This window comes from Gracilinanus agilis, chromosome 2 (assembly GCF_016433145.1).
Source record: "Gracilinanus agilis isolate LMUSP501 chromosome 2, AgileGrace, whole genome shotgun sequence".
In the NCBI taxonomy this organism is placed as follows: Eukaryota; Metazoa; Chordata; class Mammalia; order Didelphimorphia; family Didelphidae; genus Gracilinanus; species Gracilinanus agilis.
Genome location: NC_058131.1, coordinates 695,733,864 through 695,759,450, shown reverse-complemented (window position 1 = coordinate 695,759,450; position 25,587 = coordinate 695,733,864). Strand labels below are relative to the sequence as shown.

At 54.9% G+C, this 25,587-nt stretch overlaps 1 protein-coding gene across 1 annotated transcript in view; it reads left to right on the top strand.

The window, feature by feature from the left end:
• The window catches only part of DPYSL4 (dihydropyrimidinase like 4), a 69,726-nt gene that overhangs the window by 10,558 nt on the left and 33,581 nt on the right, over positions 1–25,587 (top strand). Inside the window, exons 4-13 of the mRNA XM_044662929.1 lie at positions 2,016–2,026; positions 7,535–7,623; positions 12,640–12,824; positions 15,460–15,624; positions 16,429–16,490; positions 16,601–16,681; positions 18,868–18,936; positions 19,778–19,898; positions 24,490–24,646; positions 25,239–25,380. Coding sequence (XP_044518864.1) covers positions 2,016–2,026; positions 7,535–7,623; positions 12,640–12,824; positions 15,460–15,624; positions 16,429–16,490; positions 16,601–16,681; positions 18,868–18,936; positions 19,778–19,898; positions 24,490–24,646; positions 25,239–25,380 — 1,082 coding nt within the window. The remainder of the gene's footprint in view (positions 1–2,015; positions 2,027–7,534; positions 7,624–12,639; positions 12,825–15,459; positions 15,625–16,428; positions 16,491–16,600; positions 16,682–18,867; positions 18,937–19,777; positions 19,899–24,489; positions 24,647–25,238; positions 25,381–25,587) is intronic.

Sequence of the window (25,587 nt, the reverse complement as noted above, 5' to 3'; positions counted from 1 at the left end):
AACCCATGTCAGCTCTATCTTAGAGTGAGATGTTTTCTCTCCCCACTATCTGCCATGCCTTTTTCCAATTTTCCCAACAATTGTTGTCAAGTAGCGAGTTCTTGTCCCAAAAGCTTGTTGATGACCACTTTGTAATACGGTTTGAGATCTGGTCCTGCCGGGCCACCTTTCTTCACATTTGTGTCCATTGATTCCCTTCACGTTCTTGAGTTGTTGTTCTTCCAGATCAATTTTGTCACTATCTTTTTTGAGCTCTATAAAATAGTTTTGGGGTTGTTTGAATGATGTGGCATAGAAGAAGTAGTTTAATGTAGGTGGAATTGTCCTTTTTACTATGTTAGCTCAGCCCGCCCATGAGCAAGTAGTATTTTTCCAGTTATTTAGATCTGACTTTACTCGTGGGAAAATGAATTCCTGTACTTCTTGGATGGGCCTTAGCAGATAGGCTCCCAAGTCATTTCTCTTGTGTGCAGGTGTTTTAAATAGGATTCCTCTCAAGCTCTTGCTGTCGGGTTTGGTTGATAGCATATCGAAATGCTGATGCTTGGTGTGGATTCCTTTTCTATTCTGTACCTTTGCTGGAGTTGGCCATTGTCCCAGCCCGTTTTTAGTTGATTCTCTGGGCTTGTCTACTTGCCATCACATGATCTGCAGAGTGAGAGCTTGGCTTGTATTCCCTGTACTTGTTTTTCTTGTCTTGCTGTTTCAGCTAGCATTTCTAGTGCAATACTGAAAAATGACGGTGAAAGTGGATGGCCGTGCTTCACTCCTGGCCACGCTGGAAAGGCGTCCAGTCTTTCCCCATTACAGAGGATGCTTGCTCTTGGTTTTGTGAAAAGCTCCATTGATTCCTGTGCTTCCTAGTGTTTTTAATAGGGATGGAGATTGTATTTTGTCAAAGGCCTTTTCGTAATCTATTGATAGGATCATGTGGTTTGTGCCGTTTACCTATTTTTTCTTGCAGTTTGTGGTGCATTTGGATTAACTCCTCCTTAACGTTTGCTCAAGTTCATTTACAAATCCACGTGGTCCTGGAGATTCTTCTTGGGGAGCTCCCTGATGGCTTATTCCCAATTCCCAAAGCAGTGTCCGTTTGAACAGGAATAATATATTCCTTCTGGAATAGGGAACAGGTCCTCAACACTGAGAATTGCTAAGGCAAGCAAAATTGCAGTGGCCTCAGTAAAGAAGCCCACTAGAGCTTTAGCTCTAGAGGTGTCAAGGCCTTTGGCAGCCCCCAAGATCTGTCCCTTCAGGTGCCTGTTGGGTGGCTCCTGGGTGTCTCTCAAGTGGCTGTGGCTGGAGCAGGGTAGCCTTGTGGAGGGATTTTCCTTTGTAGATCATCTTTTGCCTTCTTTGCTTCGTTTTTCATGGTCAATTTGGGCTTTCAAGACGTTATTTTCTTGTTTTCGATCATGTATTTCCTTTTCCCAATTGCCTTCAGCCTCTGTTGATTGTTTTCTGAGTTCTTGAGTTATTTGGATTTTGAGTTCTTCCAAAGCCGGTGTCCATTTCACTGAAGTTTCTTTGTATTTTCTTGGTGTTCCTTTATCTTCTTCTGATCCATTTGCTCTTTGTTCAATTTCAGGATAGAAGCTGCTGACTGTGGTTTCTTTTTTCTTTTTCTGTTGTTTAATCATGTTTTTTCCTTCTCTCCCCCTCCCCCCCCCCCCCCGTCATTGGCTGTAATCTTGATCCTCTGATCATATTTTGGGGTTTGGGCTAGTCAGCCCTTGGAGGGCTTCTTCTCTGTTTTGTTGATTAATTAGGTTAGTGGGACCTGAGGCCAGATTTTTCCCAGCTGGTAGTAAACGTTAAAGAAGTGAATTCAGCTACTTTCCTTGTAGTCTGTGGGGGAGGGTTGTTGGAGCTTCTCTGGCCTCTGAAGATTTCTTGTCTGCTGTGCTTTTAAGTTGGGTTCAGCTGGAGGATCCCCCAGCTCTGCTGTGTTGTCAGATTTGGTTTTCTGTCCCCCCCCCCCCCCCCAGCCCTTTGTCCTTAATTGGTGGTGAAAGGCTGTACGGAGGTTTGGAGCCTTGCTGCTTCTACACCGCCATCTTCCCAGAATTCCCCCTTATCTGGAGGGATTTTCCCAAGATAGTCATTTAAGGATTTTCTTTCCTCTTCCATCATTCCTACTCATTCAATAGAGTTGCTTTCTTTTTTGTAGTACTATTTGGTGGCCCCTCGCCATGCCCAATACCTTCGGGCTCTCCCTGAAGAAGGTATATGTGACCCAGGGGTGAGGTCTCGCTGCGCCCTCAGCCGCTCTCCTCTCCTCCCACTACGCCAGGCTTTCTGACCTCTCTTTTCCCGTTCTCCAGTGGGCCCATCTTTGCAGTGACTTGCCCAACTCTTAAAACGCCTGTTGATTTCCGTGGGAGTCTCACCTCTATCTCTCTGTAAAGCTCCTGGCTCCCGTCTTCCCCGTGCGGCCTGTGTGGCCACACATTCTATGGTGGCCTTTTTACAAATGCTTTTTCTAAGTGCTGTAATGAAAGGTTGACCCAGTTTCATGAAACGCTGTTCGTCCCTCCCTTTAGAAGCCTGGCGCGTCGGGCTGTGCCAGCTCCATTTTAATTGCTTCATCAAGGCAAGGCGGGACGCCATCTCGTCGTCAGCTGCCAGTCCTTTTTGTCTTGTAGTTTCATGTTTACTGAGAGTTTCAAGATGAACAATACTCTGTTTTTCTAGCCAAATGTTCACTCGGTGGTCCTGGGCAAGCTTGTTTACCTTTAGGAGCATAGCACCAGGGGTAGCTATATGACTTGTAGAGTGCCAGGCATGGAGACAGGAGGTCCTGGGTTCAAATCTGACCTCCGACATGTCCAGCTATGTGACCCTGGACAAGTCACTTCATCCCAATTTCCTAGCCAAGGCCGCTCCCACCTGGGAACCGATACTCAGTAGTGATTCTAAGACAGAACACAAGGATTCTGGAAAGGAAGATAAGCATCACGTGCTACCAAGCTAATTTTTGGAGAGAGCAAAAGAGGAAGCGTTATATTAAAGGAGGTCCCTGTACCTATTGGAGGGAGTAGAGATGATGTCCAGAGAGGCGAGGACGGCGCTTCTCCTTATAACAGCTGCCCAGGCAGCATCCCTTCAGGACCCCCCTGGCCTTAATTGACATATTAATTGGGCTCTTCAGCTGGGATGACGTTGATATTCTGACTGCGTGTCTCCCTTCCCAAAGCAAGCTTTGAAACTGCTTTAGGAGGTACTTGAAACTTTCTCTCTCTCTATATATATATATATATACATGGTCAGAAGGCTGAGGGTAAAGGCCTGGGGCAACAGGAGACCCTATTTTAATGGTTACTAGTGAAGCTCTCACTGTTGACAAGTGAAGAATCAGTGATAGCTTCCCTCTGGCCCAGCCTGGCCAGGGCTACTCCAGAGCAGGCAAACTGCGGGGAAATCTTCAGCTTCTTCTTCTGGAGATCTTCAGCCTTACTTAACGCTTGCGCTACCTCCGCCCTTTCCGCCCTCTTCTTCGTCTCCTGCCCACTTGCCGGATCCCGCCCCGGAAGTCCAGATAGCCAGATGGGGAGACTCCCCATATCCAGGGCGGCAGACGCCGAGGTGGTGGTCGGTACAGGTCGATAAGGGTATGGGAAGGACAGGAAGAGCTTGCAGAGCGGCGTTCGCACCCTCTCCCTCCCGGACCAGCATCCCCCGATCTCCAGCCTCGGCACAGGTCCAAGACCCAGAACTTCTGCTCGGGCTTCCCCACCGCCCCTCCTGCCTCCCGCAGGCCTCTCTGGGAACATTCTAGCCCACGGACTTATCTGTCAGTCACTGAAGGAGCCTGGAGCTCGCGGAGATTTGGGCGTCCTCGTCCCCTCCCCCCTTCCCCACCGGCGTGCTGGAGCGCTGCTGTGGCCACGCTGCGAGGGATCGGCTTGTTCCGTTTTTCCCTTCCGAGGGCGCTGGGTTCTGTAGAGCGAAGGCCAGTGAGTGCAGCCTGGCGTCCCTGGGCCTGGAAGCGCCTGCGGGGCAGGGAAAGCGGGGCGGCAGCACCTAGGACAGCGCCCAGCCCCGGGAAGTCCCTGACAAATGCTCGATTACTGCGTGACGGGAAGGGCCGGGGGAAGCCCCAAAGAGAGCCCGGAGGTATTGGGGTGGACGAGGCAGAAGCGAAACGCCTCTTCTCCGGTTCACGAGAGCTTTCCTGATTGGCCCGAGCCGGAGCCAGGCATGCCGGGAGCGCTCTCCGAACGAGGCCTGAACACAAATGTCTTTGTAAGTGATCTTGAAGGAATCCCACCTGGGATGGAGCCGGGTGAGAGCTAAATCGTCTCCCGGGCTGGTGGAGACCCCAATTCCGCCCTGAGCCCGCTACAAACGCCAGCCGCGGAGACGCAGAGCTGAAGGGATTGCTAAGTGAAGGCGGCCCTTCCCAGAGGTTCTGGGAGCCCGCGAGCTGCTCCACAGCGCCCTCTGCTGTCCGACTTTACGGATGACAGACGCGCCCCATTGAGCTGCAGATCCTTGATGGGAGACCTCGGCTCTCTTCTCTTTCCCCAGCCCGGAGATAGTCTGCTTTTGGCGCCACCCAGAGGCCTCCTGCACACGCTGCAGCTTGTCAGCCTCTGGTTTGCGACCCTGTTACAGCATCCAGGTCTGGTCCTAGCCCAAAGCGAGCCCTTCAGTTCTCCGCTTTGAGACGGTCCGTCGTTTCCCAGCAACCAAAGCCGTAGCCGTTAGAAGAGATAAAAAGGACCGAGAGCAGGGCCGGACCACGAAGAGAACTCGGACGCCAGGACGATTGCGGGGGGGATGGAGCAGGCCCAGAGCTTTCGCTTTAGGGCAGCCGGAGCTTCGGAAGCCTCCAGAGCTGTCCCTTCGGGGGGCTGCTGAGCGCCTCCTTGGCGTGCCTCGAGTGGCCGTGGAGGGATTTCCTCGCCCATCCCTGGGCTCCGGGCCCTTGTGGAGGTCGTCCAGGGAATGCGGCAAAACGGGGGAGCTCTAAGGCTGAGGGGAGCTGAATAAAACCCGACAAAATCCAATCAGGTTGGCTCGTGGCCAGGAGTGCGAGTGAGCAAAAGCAGTTCCATGACGGAAGCCAACTTTGCCCTTTTGGCTGGGTTGGCTTGTGACGGGAGGGGGGATCCCGGCTGCTCAGGAATCCGGTTCTTATTTTAGAATTTTACCCCTTTGAGCAAGCTCTTTCCCGGGGCGACCCCAAATCCAAGGGCCAGAGGAGCCCGCGAAGATTTGACAAGGTCGTTTTCAATACCTTTTCCCACACGATCAGCAATTCTTCTTTTAAAGCAACATATACCCAACTGAGTCATCTCCGGTCATGAAATGAATCATTTCACAGCGTTCTAGCCAAAGAAGTTAATCCCTAATGAGACAGCGACAGCACTGCTTAGACAACATTTTCCAAAACGTCACAATACCACAAAATCCAGAAAGACGGTCATAATATAAATAATAATAATAATAATATCCGTGGAACGTTAGGACTTAAACCATGAAACCCAACCTACTGCGGGCCAGCCGCCATCAGGCCAGTTGAACGCATCTCCAGATGATCCTGTGCAGGAAATGATTTATTCACTTGGGCCCTTCAGACCAGGCTGGAGTCATTTTAACCCAACTACGTTTTTAACAAAAATGTGTTTTTGTAGTTTCTAGACATATTGCCTTGGAGTGTAGAGAGGCCACAGCTCTCGGCAAGTCCACTGCCAAAGGGCGCCAGTGGGCGTCCTCCATTGTCATCCCCTTTTTTCGAGTCCAGGAGGATTTCCTGAAACATGGAAACTGCCAACATCACTTGTGGGGTGTCTAGTAATGACGAGGGCCTACTCCTTCCGCGAAGACTTCTGCTGATCCTTCAGGGGCAGAACTTTGTTGTGTTCTCTTCAAAGAGTATCAGGCTGCCAATTTGCTGCTAAGTGTCGTCACTGGATGAAATCCATCATTGTATATTTTTTTTAACTCTCACCTTCCTTCTTGGAATCCAAACTGTGCCTTGGCTCTTTTTTTTTTTAAACATTTAATAATATTTATTTTTTAGAAAAGTTAACATGGTTACATGATTCATGCTCCTACTTTCCCCTTCACCCCCCCCCCCCATAGCCGATGCACATTTCCTCTGGTTTTAGCATGTGTCGTTGATCAAGACCTTTTTCCATATTATTGATAGTTGCCTTGGAGTGGTAGTTTCAGGTCTGCATCCCCAGTCATGTCCTCATCAACCCATGTGTTCAAGCAGTTGCTTTTCTTCTGTGTTTCCTCTCCTGCAGTTCTTCCTCTGAATGTGGGTAGTGTTCCTTTCCATAAATCCCTCAGAGCTGTCCTGGATCATTGCACTGCCGCTGGTACAGAAGTCCATTACATTCAATTTTACCACAGTGTATCGGTCTCTGTGCACAATGTTCTGTGCATAGGTTCTAAGGCAGAAGAGCAGTAAGGGCTAGGCCATGGGAGTGAAATGACTTGCCCAGGGTCACACAGCTGGGAAGTGTCTGAGGCCACACTGGAACCCAGGACCTCCCATCTCCAGGTCTGGCTCACCATCCAGCTGCCCCCTAAATCCATCATTTTAAAACTGCTCACAGACAGGCCTCCCAAACATTTCTCATAGCCTTCTTATGTCCATGACATCAAAGCCCTGCTCCTGCGGCTCTGTCCCCAAACTCCAGCCCTTCAATTCCAAGCCTCTAGTCACCCAGTCAGGGCACGTAGTCGTACACAAAAATCAAACCTTCACTTGGCAGGGGGGGATGGATGGAACTAGCCAGAGACTCGGAGCAGGAAGGGGGTCAGAGACATGGAGATGCACACTTCAGAAGAAAGGGGAGAGATCTGAGAGAAGAGCATGGCCAGTAGGGTCAAGCGTTTCAATGAGACCAAGTAGTGTTTGGGCAGAGAAGAGACGGCTCTAGTTAGCGAGCGAGTGCTCACTGGGGACATCTGAGAAGGAAATGTCAGGAGGGTGCTCAGAGCGGAAGCCAAAGTACAAAGATGGCGGGCACGCATCCCTACAGTAAAGCCAGTCGGGGCAGCGGGCCTGCGTGACTCTCTTTACTGGTGTATCGGCACTTACAAGGGAGGACGGGGGCAGTGAGGAAGTCCTGGTTTACAAGGGCAGTCACTGAACACTCAGAATAGGTGAGGACACGAGGCTACAGGCCGGAAGACTGTATTGTAGAACTTGCCCATGACATGGTCCAGATAATGAAGAGAGGAGAGGGAGGCCAGAATGAAGATGGTGGCCAAGGCAAGGAGGGAGGGTAGAGGGGCTTGCTGGCCCAGGAAGGCCAAAGGAGAAGTGACCACCATGATGGTGAAAGTCAAGGTCTGACCTACCCCTTGTGTGGGAGGCTGAGCTGGAGGGAAGGCAACTCTCGCTTGCATGGCATTCATTCCCATTCCATTTCATACTGAGTAGGAGAACCAAGTCCACTTGCTTCATTCTCCGTCACTGCAGAGACTCTTGCACAAATGTTCAGATGATCCAAGTGGCTCCACAGGAATATTCTGATCTGTGTGTTTCTCTCCCCCTTTCGCCACCAACTAGAGTGACCGCCTGCTGATCAAAGGTGGGAAGATCGTCAACGATGACCAGTCGTTCTATGCTGACGTCTATCTGGAAGACGGCTTGATCAAGTAAGTTTCTCCCAAGCGCCACTCCTGCCTGCCTGGTGTGATCATTAGATTGAGTCTGCACTGCCCATCTTTAGATTTAATCACCAAAGGTGAGAGCATCTCCAATTCTGGGAGGTCCTAGCCCAGGTGTGCTAGAGTGAGGGACGAATCAGAATCAACTGACCGCCCCCTGGGCAGTACTATGAGAATTGTCTGTTGTGATTGGACATGCAAATTAGGAGGGAGGTACAGGAAGGGACGCATATGTAGCCCTTCCAGAGAGAGGGTGGAGAGAGGGAGGCTGCAGCTGGTTTGGTGAAGGCGACCTGAGGGAGCTTTGCTGGTTTGTGACCAAGACTGTTCCGTGTGGTGAGTTTAAAGACTGAATCTTCCTGAACTTCTTTTAAGAACCTTCTTTTTATACTCTGTGAGTGAAGTTTGCTCCATTCACCTCCAGGCCTCAGACGCTTTAACCCTCCGCTGAGGGATAAGATCTACCTGGACTAATCAGTGGGATAGATTCTTATCTCCATACTTCCTCTCTTTCTTCTTATGTAAATAAACTTCCATAAAAGTCCATTTTGAATTGAGATTATTCTTAATTGAGGATTGATAATAGTTCAATCCTCTGGCAACCCTCTTTTAATATATTGAACCCATAAAACCCCCTTTTTCCCCCTTACACTGGCGCCCAGGGATTGCTTTGCCATCGAGGTCACCATAAGAAAACTTCTCTCCCTCCTCCCCTGTGGGCTTCTCCCACTGGCTCAGGTGATCCAGACAGTCAAAGTCTGGAAAAGAGTGTGCAGGCTTCTTCACATGGCTGAAGGGAAAATAGGGAACATTGCGCTGTGATGACATTTTTGCAGTGCAATATGAAAAGCAAAATGATTGATAGTTAGCTGTTTAGAACTTGGAATGAGCCGAGCTTGGCAAAGCCTGGGAGGTGCAAATGCAGTTGATGGGAAAGGAATAAAGCAGGATTTGAAGGAAAGCAAGGATCTCAATTTTGAGAGAGGGCTTGGTGGGGTTGGTGGGGTCGGGTAGGCCGAAAAGTCAACTTAAGACACCAGCAACCAGCACGGATCACTTCCATAGTCTCAGATCCTGTGATATCCTATACTGAACATTCTGGTTTAATTCACTCATCAAGAAGAAGTATCATCATTCACCATCAGATAACTTGGCTCAAACGCCAAAGTTCCTTTTCCCAGGGAGTTAAAAACCATGTCTGGGCTCCTGCTTCGTGATGGGGCAGCTGGGCTCAGGGCAAATCATTCTGCACTCGGGTCAGGAGAGACCCACACCCCAAATGTTGCCTTGATGGGGAATCTGTGCAATCTGGCCAAGTCTCTTATGTTTCCATGAATCAGTCTCTCCGTTGGTAAGCAGTGAGGGCAGGATCCCCATCCTTCCTCCCCCACTTTAGAAGCTATAGAAGGCTGATTGGGTAAACAATGCTGCCTGCCAATTTGGAACTCTGCCCAAAGAGCTCTAAAAGACTGCCTGCCCTTTGATCCAGCCATACCATTGCTGGGTTTGTACCCCAAAGAGATCATAGATAAACAGACTTGTACAAAAATATTTATAGCTGCACTCTTTGTGGTAGCAAAAAACTGGAAAAGGAGGGGATGTCCTTCAATTGGGGAATGGCTGAACAAATTGTGGTATATGCGGGTGATGGAATACTATTGTGCTCAAAGGAATAATAAACTGGAGGAATTCCATGTGAACTGGAAAGACCTCCAGGAAGTGATGCAGAGTGAAAGGAGCAGAACCAGGAGAACATTGTACACAGAGACGGATACACTGTGGAACAATTGAATGTAATGGACTTCTGTACTAGCAGCAATACAATGACCCAGGACAATTCTGATGGATTTATGGAATAAGAATGCTTCCCACATTCAGAGGAAGAACTGCAGGAGTGGAAACACAGAAGAAAAACAATTGCTTGAACACATGGGTCGATGTAGACATAATTGGGGATGTAGACTTGAAAGGACCACACTGGTGCAACTATCAATACTATGGAAATAAGTCTTGATAGATGACACATGAAGAAACCAGTAGAAATGCATGTCAGCTATGGGGGGGGGAGGTTTGAGGGGGGAAGGGGAAAGTAAGAACATGAATCATGTAACCATGGAAAATTTTTCTAAAAAATAAAAAAATTTAAAAAAAAAGAAAAACAAATTTAAAAAAAGAAAGAAACACAGAGCAAAAAGGAAAACAATGCTGCCTGGCCAACCAAGGCAGAAGGAGCGAAAGCCGTTTCCCTTCAGACTGCAGTGGAGGTGGCTCAAGAGCAGGAAGCTCAGGACAGAGGCAGGGGGCAGTCTCTGGCCCCAGCCCTGGTGAGCTGGCAGTAGCAGCAGAGGAACTGCTGTGGAGGCCTGGGTCTAGCAGCTTCTCCCCAGGGGCTGGCAGGGAGATGAAGGCTGGGAGCCAAAGCCTTTTGGAAATGAGGGGGCAGGGCTTAGGGGCCAAGAGGGGGTGAACCTGGAGCGGGAGGGGCTGCCGAGGGACAGATGGCAGCAGAGAGAAAGTCTGTAAGCTACTGTGAGGCCTGAGGAGTCTGCCTCTGTTCCCTCCTGGCCAGGGTCGGGGACCATGAGAGAAGATAATTCCAGGACACAGAGGGTGCCTTCCAGGAGCCATCAGCTTTCCATGGCAGCAGTGAGAGGCAGAGGGCTGATAGCAAGTGTGTGGACTAGGAAAGCAGCTTCCAGAGGATGCCAAGGGAGGGAAGGGCTGGCACGGATGGGCAGGAGCAGGAAGGGCTGGGGGGAGAGACGAGGTAGGCCTAGGCAATTCTTGGAGAAGAGGTGGAACAGACTGCTCAGCCATGGGGCCACAGGCTTCGGCCTTAGAGCTTTCCCAGCCCCAAATGAGAGGGGGCAGGGTATGAAAGGAAGGAAAGAGGAAGGGAAAGAGAAAGAGAGACACACAGAGAGAAACAGAGACAGACAGAGAGACAGAGACAGAGAAAGAAAGACACAGAGACAGAGATAGACAGAGACAGAGAAAGAGAGAGAGACAAACAGAGAGAGACAGAGACAGAGAGAGAGTCAGAGAGAGAAAGAGAGACAGAGATAGACAGAGAGACAGAGATAGACAGAGACAGAGACAGAGAGAGAGAAAGAGACAGACAAAGACAGAGAGAGACAGAGAGATAGAGAAGATATATTAAGCATGCTGGGCAATGTGCTAAGTACTAAATCCAAGCAAAAAAACAAGAAAATAAGACAATCTCTGACCTCAAAGAGCTGAAATTCCAAGAAGAAGAATAACCCTGAAGGGAAGCTGGTTGCTCATCCTCTTTGGTCCACTATGTAGGAAGGAGGCCAGGAGGGGGATCAGGAGGTCTGAGGGCTCGAGTCCAGAAGGCTTCTTCTGTGGCTGGAGAGCTGCCATGGAAGGGAGAGATTCTCCCCATCTTCCCCTGGTTGGAAGCCAGGGGGCAGTGCCTGAGTCGGAGCTGGGCTGCTCTTGGAGACCGGGGGGAGACCAGGACCTGGAGCACAGACCCTCACTGCGGACAGGGATGGACTCATTCACTCTCCCTAATGAGAGGCCCACTTCAGAGTTGGGTTGGAATCTGAGACCTGCCAGTTACTGCCTGGGTGACCTTGGAAAAGTCCCTTCCCCTCTCTGCCTCAGTGGTCTCTCCTGCAAGATGAAGAGTTAGACCAGAAAAGCACTCAGATCTGCCCCCCACCCCCAGCTCCATATTCCCTCCATTTGATGGCCCACAAGTCTGGCCCTTTGGGGTTGTAGCCTTCCCCCAGGATCTGTGTGTCTGCCTTCTGGAGACCAGCCTCACCCCCTCCCCAAGGAGAGGCTCCCCAGGGAGGGCGGGAAAGCTGCCCCTGGCCATCTGCAGTGATTCAGGAAGCTGCCTCCCCAAGGCACGATGGAGGCTAGTCTGGCTTGGCGGAGGAAATGCCCAGAGCAAAGCTGTAGCCTCTTAGCTAGTGGTACTTGGAGAGACCCAGGCACAGGGAGCGTCCCAGTAATGGCACATTGACTCCTGGCTTTGGGAGAAAGCTGCTCCTTTCTGTTGAAGGAATTTTAACTAAGGTTTGGTGCCCTGACCCAAATGGACAGAGACGAGTGTGCCCAGGAAGACGGCTTGGCATAATGTGCAGAGTACTGGACTTGAAGTCTAGAAGATCTGAGTTCAAACTCTCCTTCAGACACCTGCCAGCTGTGTAGTCCTGGACAAGTCATTTAACCTCAGTTAGTCTCAGTTTCCTCATCTGTAAAATAAGTATATTAGCACCTGCCTCCCAGGTTTGTTGAGCCTAAAGGAGCTAATGCGTGTCAATTGATGCAAACCTTAAGTGCTTTAGAAATAGCACCCTCATTGTTGGGGAAAGAAATGGGGTTCCCAGCCCTGAGGGAAAGGAGGAGGAGGAGGAGGAAGAGGAGGAGCAGGAAGAAGAGCAGGATGATGAAGAAAAGGAGGAGGAACAGGAGGAACAGGAAAAAGAGCAGGAAGAGGATGAAGAGAAGGAGGAAGAAGAGGAGAAGAAGGAGGAGGAAGAGGAACAGGATGATGAAGAGAAGGAGGAAGAGGAGGAGCAGGAAGAAGAGCAGGAAGAGGAAGAGGAGGAGGAGGAGGGGGAAGAGGAGGAACAGGAAGAAGGGCAGGAAGAGGAGGAAGAGAAGGAGGAGGAGGAGGAGGAGGAAGAGAAGGAGCAGGAAGAGGAGGAGAAGGAAGAAGAGCAGGATGATGAAGAAAAGAAGGAGGAAGAGGAGGAGGAGGAAGAGGAGGAACAGGAAAAAGAGCAGGAAGAGGATGAAGAGAAGGAGGAAGAAGAGGAGCAGGAAGAGGAAGAGAAGGAGGAGGAGGAGGAGCAGGGATCAGAGGGTTTCTGGGGGCCAGTGACCAGCTAGCATGCTCAGCCTCCGGGGTCCTCATAAGGTCCACACTCATAAGGTCCAGCGCCGCCATCCCTTCCCACGGAGCTCCTGGGCTCCCCGCGTGGCTGGCCCTTTATAACTTGAAATGTTGCTAAATTTTCTTCTCAGGCAAATTGGAGAAAATCTCATCGTTCCTGGTGGCATCAAGATCATCGACGCCTACGGTCTGATGGTGCTGCCGGGAGGCATAGACGTCCACACGCGGCTGCAGGTTTCTGTCATGGGGATGAGTTCTGCCGACGACTTCTATCAAGGCACCAAGGCTGCCTTAGCAGGAGGAACCACCATGGTCTGTAAGTGTGTGTGTGTGTGTGTGTGTGTGCACGCTGCTGCGTTAGAGCCCCCGGAAAGTCGGCCCTGCGGGGCTCCAGGTACTCCCCCTCTGGGTCACACTCGGCTCTCTTTGGTCCCCTCCCAAGCGTCCCAGCTCTGCCTCTGTCCATCTCTCTAGACACTTGTCGGGCCCCTCATTCCCCCTCGCAGTAGCAGCTCCCTCACTGCTGCCCAGGCATCCCTGTAAGCGCAGGTCCGGCCGGGTCACTCCCTCCTCCCTGTTCCTGGCAGAAGGGACAGACTCCTCAGCCGGGCATTGAGAGCGAGCCAGGCGGTGTGGCTGCCCCTGGCTGGGCCAAGCTCCCTTCTTATTCCTCTTCCTGTGTTCCAGCCAGGCGGAGCCCTTCTCTGTCTCGTGGCCCCCCTCCTCTCCCGTCCCTCCCTCTGCCCTGGCTGAGGCTGCCCCCATGCCCGGAGAGCCTTCTGTCCCTTCCTGCACCTCTTCGAGGCTTTGGCCTCCTCCCCGCCAGCCCCGTCGTGATCCTGGTCCCTCTGGCCTGGGCGTGCTCTGGGTGGGCAGCGCGTCCCCCACCCCCTACTTCCCCAGGCCTGAGGTTGCATCTCCAAGGCGAAGATCGCGTCTTGGCCTGGCAGGCAGGGAATAAACTGAATGGGATGGAATGGCCAGGAGCCCGGGTGGCCCCTTCGCAGGCCGCCCACCCCTTGGGACGCAGGCACTTCTCCCTCGCCTGTTCCAAAGTCCTCCACCATCTCGGATACCCAGTGGCTGGTGTCTGAAGCAGGCGCCGAGCCTCAGAAAGATGCCCCAGGCTGGCACCACCCATCTCCCGGGGCTCCTTAGTCGCCCTTGCCGCGAGCCTGGACCTGAGCCCTCTGAAGCCTCCTCCCGCCGTCAGCCTCCAAGCGTGGCGGACTCCTGGTGATCCATTTGGGTGGCTGGCTGGGTCCTCCTCCGGCTCCTCTGTATGGGGAGATGGAGGCAAACAGGGTGCCCAGGCCCAGCGGCGGCCACGTTTCCTGATGAACGGCTGTGAACGGCCTCCTTATTCTCAGCAGGGCAGCGGGCCGGGATGAGCCCAGACGCCACTCGAGCTAAAAAGTGCCACCTGCCTTCCCAAGAGAACTCGGGGGCCCAGAGGCAGAGCCAGCCTTCCCGGGTCCCTTTGAGGTCCCCAAAATGCCCGAGGGAGGCTCTGCTGGGATTGTTGGCGTTCCAGGGAGGGGAAAGGGGCCACCACAGAGGCCACAAACTGGGGCTTCAAAATTGTTTTTACACGTAATTGGGGGGGAACCAAATGCACTTAGTTTTCAAACCCTAAAGAGGGGCACAAAGGGGGGCGGCTGCTCCCAGAATGAACGCCTTCGCTGGTGACTCTGTTCTAGGATGGACCTGTGTTCCAACCAGGCAGAGCCCTTCTCTGTCTGGGCCTGACCGTGGGAGCCCCGGGCAGCCTCAGGCTGCCACTAAGGGGCCTTGGGCTCCTCTTTGCAGTGAATCAGGAAGGTGCACCAAGCTCCTGAGTTAGGGCTGGCAGCTGCCGGCCCCTCTGCCCCCTCGCCGGTCTGCCTGCTGGCTGCCCCCCCCCAGACCCACAGAGAGAGGAGGGGACGGAGCCCGTGGCCTTCTCTGAGACCCAGGCTTGGGGGGGGGGGCTGAGCCCCACGTGGGGAGCCCTTGGCTCAGAACAAACTCCGGAGCCTCTCCCCTTCGGCCTTGCAGGCAGACCTGGGAAAATCGAGCGGCGCTGGGGGCAGGGAGGAGATTGGAAAAAGAAAACTGGGAGAGCATCTCCTGGAGCAGAGCAGGCACCCGCCTGGACCCTAACACCCTCGGGCCACTGCCTGGCTCTCCCTGCGGTCCCTCTCTCCCAGATATAAAGACAGTTTCTATTTTTATTTTTTTTTAAACCCTTAACTTCTGTGTATTGGCTCCCAGGCAGAAGAGCGGTGAGGGTGGGCAATGGGGGTCAAGTGACTTGCCCAGGGTCACCCAGCTGGGAAGTGTCTGAGGCCGGATTGGAACCCGGGACCTCCCGTCTCTAGGCCTGGCTCTCCATCCACTGAGCTACCCAGCTGCCCCTGTTTCTATTTTTAAAGCTATTTCGTTTGCCTCAGCATTCTTGAACCCTAACGCTTCTTCTGACGCCCCGCTCCTCCCTGAGACAGTGAGCCATCTGCTGTCCAGAGAGATGGTTTGTGCGTTCCCTCAGAGTCATTTTGTGGATGAGATCCCAAATGGGAAAGAGAAGAAAATCAGGGAAACCAAGTGGCCCCCTGGGGCTCGGCGCCTTCCTTCGGGCTCTCTCTACCCGGGTCTCTGTCTGGGACTGGCCCTCGCGGCTGCCCATCGCACCACGTTGCCGTCACTGTGTGCGTGTTCTGGTTCTGGTTCTGGTTCTGCCCATTTCTCATTGCCTCAGTTCACGGAAGCCTCTGCAGGTTTCTCTGAAATCCTCTCGCTCGTGGCCCAGCACTGCCCGTCCCGCCACGCGCCATCCCCTCTCGGCGGTCCTTTGCTTTAAGGCGGCTTCTCGACTGCTCCCCGGGGAGGCCGAGCCAGCCTCAGGCCCGGGTGGGGCTTCTTTGGGTGCCGGCCCGGGACAGTGACAGCCCCCGTGTCGTTGCCTCCCGCAGTGGACCACGTGCTGCCCGAGCCTGGCGTGAACCTGCTTACTGCCTATGACCAGTGGCGGGAGGCCGCAGACAGCAAGGCGTGCTGCGATTACTCCCTGCACATTGACATCACGCGCTGGCACGAGAGCCTCAAGGAGGAGCTGGAGGCCTTGGTGAAAGACAGAGGTAAGAACGGCAGGCGCAGGGGGGCGAGGGCAAGGCCTCTGGGGACGGAGGGGTGCCCACCTCCCCTTCTCCAATCGTGGGCCACAGCCGAGGAGCTGTCCGGCCCATGTCCGCCCCTCGCTGTCAGGAAAACTCCACCCTGGGTGGAGAGCCTCCCCTTTTACAGATGAGGAAACTGAGTCCCAGAGAGTGGAGTCGCCTCCATCTTTCCCGATGCCTGGGCCCAGGACAGGGGTCCCTCTGAGCAGAGGAGCCAGTCTTCCCCGCTCACAGGCAGCCGAGTCCCTGAGGTCTCCCCATAGGACGAGGCCTAAGGCTGCTTTTCCCTGGGAAACCAGGAAGATGTGTGAAGCTGCCTCTTCTCTCTTGAGTCTTGAGGGTCCGGGAGACCCTCGAGAGAGTCGGAACCCGCAGGCCCAGCAGGAGGCTCGGCTGGACACACTCCGCCCTGGGGTCTCCCTCCACTGCTCAGGGGCGCTGCGGGCTGAGAGAGAGGCGCCTCAGAGGGCAGAACCCCAGCCCGGCGTGGAGGTTAGAGGAAGACGGCCCTGGGTTCGACATCCGAAAATACTCCCCGAGCACTTCGGGGCCGTCCGTGCGGGGCACCTGCCAAGGCTGTGGGGCGCCTGCCAAGGCTGTGGGGCCCCGAGCGCTCAACACAGGCTTCGTCTGCCCCCGTCTGACGTGGTGAGGAGGCGCCGCGTGAGGCCCTCCGAGCTCTTCCCCTGCTCTGAGGCTTTGTCTGGCCCGGCTTGACTTTCTCGCCATGTGAGTGATGAGTCTCCCTTTCTGTGTCCTTTCCAGGCGTGAACTCCTTCCAAGTCTTCATGTCCTATAAAGACAGATACCAGTGTACGGACGGCCAGGTAACCTTCACACACGGGACGGCCGGGCAAGAGGCAAATGTGTCGGCTGCTAACGGGAGAGAGCCTCGTGCCTAAGGCGCTCCTGCCTTCTCTTTTGTCCCCCTTCGCAGATGTACGAGATTTTCAGCATTATCCGAGAGCTGGGAGCCATCGCGCAAGTTCATGCTGAAAACGGAGACATCGTCGACGAGGTACTCACTCATTCCACTGACGGGAAGCCCCGCAGAGGGGCGACGGCGGCAGATTGACTTGACCGATTAAGGACAAAACCCAAGATCTGTGTGTGAATGTGTGTGTGTGTGTGTGTGTGTGTGTGTGTGAGAGAGAGAGAGACAGACAGACAGACAGAGAGGGTGTGGGTGTGTGACCTTCATTGGGATTGATCTAGAACCCCGGAGGTGCTTCTAACACTCCCTTGGACTGCTCTAAAACTTCCTGGCACTGATCTAGAACCCACAAGGTATTCTGACCTTTGTTGGGATTGATCTAGAACCCCAGAGGTGCTTCTAACACTCCCTTGGACTGCTCTAAAAATTCAGGGTGCTCTAACCCTTCCTGGCACTGATCTAGAATCTACGAGGTGTTCTAACCTTTGTTGGGATTGATCTAGAACCCCAGAGGTGCTTCTAAAACACTCCCCTGGACTGCTCTAAAAACTCAGGGTGCTCTAACCCTTCCTGGCACTGATCTAGAACCCACAAGGTGTTTGAACCTTCTTTGAGACTAATCTAAAAACCAGGAGGTGATCTAAACCTTCCAGGGACTGCTCGGAGACCATGGACAGCACCAAACCTCTGCAAGGCACTAATACCCAGCAGATCCCCCAGCACTGCCTGCCCCCTTTCAGGCACACTCTAACTCGACGTTCTGCTCTTCACCGGGCCGGTCCAGGAGGAAGGGCAGTGCTATGAACGCAGAGGACTAGGAACAAGACAACTGTTAGGAATACTAGAACCCGCTCTGAAATGTGTCTCAGGAGGAACCTGGTATTTCCGGAGCTGCTCTCTGATGTTCCCTAAGCAGTCCCAGCTTAGAAGGAACATTCCCTGGAGCCTGACTTTAGAGGGCTGGTCTCGAGTCTAGAAGACCCGAGTTCGAGTTGGTCCCCGGACACTTACTAGTCGTGTCACTTTTGACAAGTCATTTCACCTCCATCTGCTTCGGCGTCTCCAGTTGAACGATGAGGGAGCGTCCTGGGTTTTAGAGCAGCTCCGGTGGGGGGCCGGGATTGAGGCCTCCAGTGGAGCAGGCGTGTGGATTTCTTCCGCCCCGGACAATAGTGGGTTGCAAAGGAGACCTCGGCTTCCGGCTCGGATGGCCCCCGTCGGGAGCTCTGCCTCGTGGTGGCTAAGCTGGCGGGGCCCAGACGAGGAACAAGGTCCGCCCTTGCCCACACACAGGAGCCTTCCGAGACTCCAAGGCAGACTCCCAGAGGCCAGCTTTGCACTTATTCTTACGGGCTTACGGCCTGGTGAAACCCTGCTTCTGGCCACTGGAGCTCCAGGAGGGTAAATGGGGCCATGGCAGACCCCAGAGACAGGATCCGACTCCCAGCCCCAGGGCCCGTGAGCGCCGCTGCTCGGGCAGGACCTGCAGCCAGAGACCTGGGCTCCAGGCCTCTCCCTGACCCACGCTTGCTGTGCGACTTTGGGAATCACTTCGGGTCTCTGAGCGCTTCGGAGGAGAGCATTCACGGGCTTTGCGCTTCCTCCTTCACCGTCTGTTGCTGCAAAAACGAGGTCTCCGGAGCTCGTCAGGCATTTGCGTGATGAAGGAGCCGTTCTGGTGCCGGCGGCCGGCTGGCCCTTGGCTCGAGCACGCAGGGCTGAGAGCTTGAGAACCTGAGCCTGCATCCTGGCTCTTCTGCCAATCGGCCTGACTCCGAGGAGGCCCTCTCATGCCTCGGTGGCTGCACCGTGGCCATATGCCGAGCCGAGCCTCGCCCTGCTCCTTTGGGGGCAGCGTCCTGCCGGAGCCCACGCGGCCCGCTGACCTGCGTGATCGGACGTCCTCGTAGCCTCCAGGACTGCCTCCGGGGGCGGGGGAGGGGGGGGGCGTCCGAGACTCTGGGCTTCCCGGCAGCAAAGGCAGACGGTGAAGGGGGTTCTGTAGTTTTCACCGATTAAAAAGGCCCCCCACGATACAGCGTTCCCCGAGGACTGCCCAGTTTGTGGCAAGTTCCTTGCCGTGCGGGTCACCGGGGCTCCGAGCCTATTGGCAACAGACAGAACCGTTCCGAGGGCCGTTCCTCGGAGCAGCCCAGACGGCCTTGCTCGGTGCAGGCCCCGAGCTCTGTAGAGCCCAGACCCTGCCCAGAGACGGCGAAGGATCTCACGTTGCAGAGACCAAACTCGTGTCTTCTTTCTTGCTGATTTAGGAGCAAAAGCGGCTGCTGGAGCTCGGGATCACTGGACCAGAAGGCCACGTTCTCAGCCACCCTGAGGAGGTAAGAGGCCCTTCCCTGGGTTCTGCTGGGCGAATGCCGTCCCCCCGGACTCTGGCCCTCAGCTCCTTCCATCGGGCGCCTCTCCAGAGCCCCACATGGCCCTTTGCCTCGGGATCCCAGCAGCTCCAGCCACAAACGTTGGGCGTATTCGGGGCCAAGCCAGAAGCCACGCGTTTGCCTTCCTCCCCCCGAGGGGGAGCCTTCTTGGAGCCCCTGGGAGCGAGGGCTGCGTGTACCAGGGAGCCACAGTCATCCCATAGGACCAGGCGCCGGCATCCATTGTGTGGCGGAGCCCAGAGACAGAGTCTGACTACCAAGACCTTGTCCATGGTCGTAGCAGCCCCTGTGGATGCTGCTTCTTAAGCAGAGTCTAGTGGAAAGCACATTGTTTGTATGTGGGAGCCAAAGACCCGGGTTCCAGTCCTCTCTCTGGCCCGTACTTACTGCGGGACCTTGGGAAATTCAGATGGAGAGGGGGTAGAAGGCGAGACCAAGCCCCTCCCGTCCTGCCTTATCCCAGCCAGTCAGCCAGAGTAGCCCCACATTTCCCTCTCACTGAAATCCCCAAAGGGTGGAGGAGGATAAGTTTGCGAAGAAACCAGACAAGTCAGGAGGGTCCTGGAAACTTGCCCCCCCCCTCTCTCTCTGTCTGTCTGTCTCTGTCTGTCTCTGTCTCTTCTCTCTGTCTCTCTGTCTCTGTCTGTCTCTCTGTCTGTCTGTCTCTCTGTCTCTTCTCTCTGTCTCTCTGTCTGTCTGGCTCTGGCTCTGGCTCTGTCTGTCTCTCTGTCTGTGTCTGTGTCTCCGTCTCTCTCATCTGGGACGCTCTCCTCCCTTTGGCCAGGTGGAGGCAGAGGCCGTGTACCGGGCAGTCACTATCGCCAAGCAGGCCAACTGCCCCCTGTATGTGACCAAAGTGATGAGCAGAGGAGCCGCGGACACGATTGCTCACGCCAGGCGCAGAGGTAAGGGCCGGCGCCCCTCTGGCGGGTCTGCTCGCCGCCCCATTTCCCGGGGCCCCACCATCAGCAGCGGCTCGTCGGCCCGAGGCCAGCCTCTCCGGCCCAATCTCTTCTCCGAACCCAGCGGACACTCGCTCTACTGAAAGGAGCTCCGAGTAATGGATCGGCCCATCACTCAGGCTCTACCGCGTGCCAGGCATGCCCCGGAGGGCGGGGCTACAAGAGGAGGCGCGAGCCGCCTCGTGGCCCCGAGGAGCTTCCTCTCTAGCGGAGACGACAGCAGGCAGACGGGCTCTTAGCGGGCAAAGAGGAGCCGATTCCTAGAGAGAGAAGAGCTTGGCAAAGGCTTCCTGTGGACGGGGAGGCTTTGGGTGAGACTCAGAGGAACCCAGAGAGCTCGGCAGCTGGCGTGGAGGAGCTGGAGCATTGCGGGGGAGGGGAGAGCCAGGAGTTTCTCCTTCATGGAAATGCCAACAGGCTGGTGTCGCCGGATCAGAGTTTGATGCGAACGGCCTGGCAGGAGAAGGGCTTTCAGGGCCAAACATTTTGGTTTTGCCTCTGGCGGCGATGGGGAGTCACTAGAGTCTGTTGGGTAGGGGAGGGCAACATGATCACGGAGCAGTGGAGAGAGTGCTGGGCTTCGGGTCAGGAAGACGCTTATTAGCTGTGTGATCCTGGGCAAGTCATTTCACCCTGTTAGCCTCGGTTCCTCATCTGTAAAATGAGCTGGCGAAGGAAGAGGAAAGCCTGCCCAAAAGGCCTCAGCCAAGACAATCCCGAATGGGGTCAGAAGAGTCGGATGAAACCTGGTGACTGATGGGATCCGCACTAAGAAGATCGCTCTGGCGGGTGCCTCGAGGGTGGGTGGGAGGGCCAGGACCGCAGTTCAACCAGGAGGTGAGGCGGGCCCACCCCAAGGTCTGAGGAGAGAAGGGGCCACGAATGCAGCCAGGAGTAGGGGTGAGGCGTTCCGTCTGGGATACGGTAAGTGGAAGGTGTCTCCTGGCCACCCACACTGAGACGTCTGAAAGGCAGCCGGAGGGGGGAGCCCGAAGGGCAGAAGTGGGAGTCTTGAACCACTGGCACAGCGACGATCCGTGGACCCCCGGGAGCTCGGGAGAGCCCCAAGTAGGATAATGCACACGGAGAGAAGAGCCTACAGGGACACCAACGGTGGAGGAGCCGGCAAAGGAGACCGAGAGGGACAGTGAAGAAGGGGCTGGGGATTAGGCTGAATCGGGGGAGGGGAACAACACAGAGAACTGCTCCAGGTTTTCTTGGAGCCCTCAAAGGCCTTCTTATCCCCAAACCTCATTTTACAGAATAGGAAACTGAGGCCCAGTGAAATGATTTTCCCAAAGTCCTAAGGTGGTGAGTGGCAGAGCTAGAATCCAAACCCGGCCCTCTGAGCCCAAGTCCAGCCCCCTTTGTGTTGTCCCGTATTTACAAGGCATCAGAGTTTATGAAAGCAAACAGGGCGTCTTTGGAGGCAGCTGAGTAAGAGAACAGGCCAGGAGAGCTTTAAGAGGAGTTCCCAAAGCTCCTGACTCCTAAACCGCGCTCACACGAGGACCCTCCCTTTGTCACCCACTAAAGGGCCATAAAGCCTTTGACCGAGCCCCCTCGGGGAGGGGGATGCCGCTGATTCCCAGTGAACCCTCCCACTTCAGGACGGCCCCAACGGCCAAGGAGTCAGTGTTTCTGTAAAGCACAAATTTGTCTCTTAGCAGCCCAGTCTGATCCTTTGCCCCTATAACAGCCCATTAGACAGGTGAAGGCCGTGTCCTGGGGGCCCTGCTAGCTTCGCCAGGAAGCCCCCCAAATAAATAAATGACAAGTTAAAAGAGCCGTCCTTTGCTGCCCCGAGATCATTCCCCCTGGCAGAGGAAACAGAAGCCAGATAGGTGGTGCGCAGAGACTTTCTCCACCATAGCTGTGCACTCCTGCCAGCGCTTGCTTTGCTTCTCTGGTCCTCCTTGTCTCCAGAAGAGGTTTTGAATCCAGCCAGCCATGGTGTCCTCCATGACTCGGGGGCCAGCCTTGGCCCCGTCCAAGCTCAAACTTTGTGGAGGTTATTTTGGCCCTGGCACTCCAAGGCCTTCTGGCATCCTCTAAGCAGCTTCCGTCTTCTGTCCGTGTCTTTAGAAGAGATCTCGGTTGGCCAGTGACCTTGCCGCGCGCCTCCATGGCCTTTTCTCGAAGCTCTCCCCTTCTCCTTGGGGCCTGAGCATTGCATTGCTGAGAGCTTAGCCTCCCTTCTGGGCTCACTTCTCTTCCTGAGGGTCCCATCGAAGCCCCCTGCCCGCCTCTTCTCCAAACCTTTGGCAGCCACTTTCCCCCAAGACAGGTGCCCACTGAGCTCTTCCCAACTTTCTTCTTCTTCCTCTTGGCATTTCAGTCCAGACCAATCAGCATTTATCAAGTGCCTGGGCTAAGGGCTAGGGTCACACTGAATGAAAAAGAGTCCCTGCCCTCAGGGAGAAGAGGCAGGGAGCTGGGTGAGTGGAGACACCGGGGGGTACCTGGCCCAGGGACATATTTTCCTGACATGCGAAGTGGGAGGAGCTGAGAGTCCAGTCTCTGCCCCCTCTAAAGAACACTCCGGAGGGAGTTTGGTCCTCTGCCTCCAGCCCTGCGGGGTGAAGAGAGAGGAGGCTGATGGAGAGGATGATGTCCATGGAGGCTTGAGTTTGGGCCACAGGTTAGGGTTAGGGTTAGGCTTAGGCTTAGGTTTAGGCTTAGGTTTAGGCTTAGGCTTAGGCTTAGGGTGAGATTAGAGGTGATAAGAGGGGCCTGCAGAGAAGGGAAAGCAGGCAGGGCAGCAAGTGCAACTGTTCCTGCCCTTCATGCAGGGATCGTTGGGGCTCGCCCCCTGCAGAACTGACAAGGGTCCTGTATATGAACAGACAGGTCGTTGGTTTCTCTCCTTTGGCCAAAGGATGATCTTTAGCAGATTCTCATAGTCGATTGAAACGGTCCATCGTGCCTCTGGGTGAGGCTCGTCACATGTTTGTCTGCCTGCCTGCCTGCCTGCCTGCCTGCCCAGGTGCTCTGAGGAATAAGCAATGCCAAAACTGCCTTTGAAAGTCCACCCAGGAGCTCCCCGGCCTGCTTTCTCCCCTCTGGCCACCAGAGTCCACGTTCTCTATCTGCTGTGCTCGATCCGCTACTCCTTTCTCATCTAGCCTCGTTTGGGTTTTCTTTCCAGTCCTTGGGCTCAGACCCGGCCATACGACAAGGCATATCCGGGCTCAGAGTGCAGCCTCCGGGCTCCTCTCACCAAGGCTCAGCCATGTCGGATGCCTTGCCTTGGGCTCCGCGCTTCGTCATGTGCCTTGTTCCTCCTGGCTGTATTTATTTGAAGACATCCCTGGTTTTGGATGCTCCCGTCACCATCATTTCCCTAGAAGTGAGCCTGGGAGGGGAGGAGCAGGCTGGAGTCCCTCCCTTGCTGCTAGGAGGTTCTGCCTTACTGTTTCCGAGTCTCGGACGGCTCTGGTTGGGTTTGGAAGCTCGCCAATGAAGGGCTCCCTCTCCGCTTTCCCCAGGGTGCATCTCCTTTTGATCCAAAAGACTCGCTTCTCAGAGAGAGAACCGAGTCAACCGTGTCAGGACACAGAGCGTTCCCCACATGAAAACTGGTCCAGAGATCCAAAGGGGCAGTTGTGAGAGGAAGGAATCAAGCTCTCTAGAGTCGCCTGAAAAAATGCTCCAGATCCCTCTTGGTTAGAGAAATGTGAACGAAACCGCCTCAGAGATGGCCCCTCCCACCCACCAGATGACCAGAAAGGAAAAAGATAAATGTGTGTGTGTGTGTGTGTGGGGGTGGGGGGATTGGGCCACTGATACCCTGCTGGTGGGACCTGATAGAACAGTTCTGGAGAGCAATATGCGAGCGGGCTCGAAGGGCCCCAGACTAGGCATACGCACCCTTTGACCCAGCCACTCCTCTCCTGGGGCTGCATCCCAAAGAGGGCAGAGACAAGGGGAAGGGACCCACCTGGGCCGAAATCCTCTTAGCAGCTCTTTTAGGGTTGGCAACGAATCGAAAACCGAGAAAGCGTCCATCGCTTGGGGAATGGATGGCCAAGCTTAGATTGGAATACTGTCGCCCATAAGGCATGATGGACAGGATGAGCCTGGAAAAACCCGGAAAGACTTCCATGAACTGATGCAAAGCGAAGCGAGCAGAACCAGGTAACAGAAGTATTATGGGATGATCAGCTGGGAAGGAGCAGACCGTTAGGAGCCAGGCACGACTCGGAGCCAGTGACGAGCGACTCCTGACAAAAGGGCTGCCGCCGAGAAGCCGGAGGAGGACTGGCTGGAGTCTGGCTGTCGATCAAAGGCTGCCATCTTCCACCGCATCTGCTTCAGGATGCGTCTACTGTGTGCGTGCTCCGAGGTGCCTCTATCGGGGCACGAGCAGCCCGGAACCGCCTTACGTGAAAGGAGCCCACGGCAGGTCTGAGGGAGGGGGAGGGGGGAACGCGAAAAGCCGTTGTCAAACATTGTCTCTCCACGGAACTAAAAAGCACAAAAAGGAAGGCAGCTTTGCCTCCACACTGAAGGGAGAATTCCTGCCTCCTTCTAGGGGCCGTCGTGTACGGGGAGCCCCTCGCTGCTGGCCTGGGCACGGACGGCTCGCACTACTGGAGTAAGAACTGGGCGAAAGCCGCCGCCTTCGTCACCTCGCCCCCAATAAGCCCGGACCCCATGACTCCTGACCATCTCTCCTCTCTGCTGTCCAGGTAAGAGGTGTGGCCCTGCCGGCCTGCACCGATGGTCCCTCTAGTGTTCGTGGTCATCCCTCGAACGGGAGTCTTCCCTCATGCCCCCTGCTTTGCCCTCGCCGAGATTTAGACGTGCTCGTGTGCCCGGCGTTCCTGTGGGTGTATTTGGGACCTGGGCGGGCCGTGGGGGGAGCAGCCCCAGGTGTGGACGGCAGGCCTCCTCGCTCACCATAATCCAGGGCCGAGGCCACGGCGGGATTGTGTGCTCCGCAGAGGTCTCTCCTTAGCTGGGCCTCGGGCGCTAAGCCTGAAAGAAGTCCTTGGCCGTGGAGCTGAGCCTCCTCAGGAGCATTCTCGGGGACAAGGACTGCCAGGCTTGGAAGGGGCCGTGCCCCCTCATTTGGGAAATGAGAAGCTGGAGGCATGGCGCCTGGAAAGGACTTGCCCAAGGTCCTTCACACGAGGCAGAGCGGCAGAGCCAAGAGTTCAGAATCCTTCATTTTGAATCAAGTCCTTTGTCCCTGGGGACTGTCCAGAAGAGGGTGGGGTGCGAAAGGCAGAGCCTTCGGGGGAGAATCCTAAATGTTTCTCATTCCTTCTTTGCCTCCAGTGGGGACCTGCAGGTGGTGGGCAGTGCCCACTGCACCTTTACCACAGCGCAGAAAGCTGTGGGCAAGGATAACTTTACGATGATCCCCGAGGGCACCAATGGCATCGAGGAGAGGATGTCCATCGTTTGGGAGAAATGCGTGGTAGGTCAGGATCGTCCCCGGCGGGAAGGGGACACGCAGCAGAGGCTTGCAGGGCCCTTCTAGGCCCAGGCAGCCAACAGACGAGTGCCTGGTCCTGCACACCATCCCCCAGCAGACCAGCCTGGGGCAGTGGGAAGTCCCGGGTTCAGGATGTGCGACCAAGAGGCTGCTCGGTTATAGACTAGGAAGGGAGAGGGAGGATCCCAC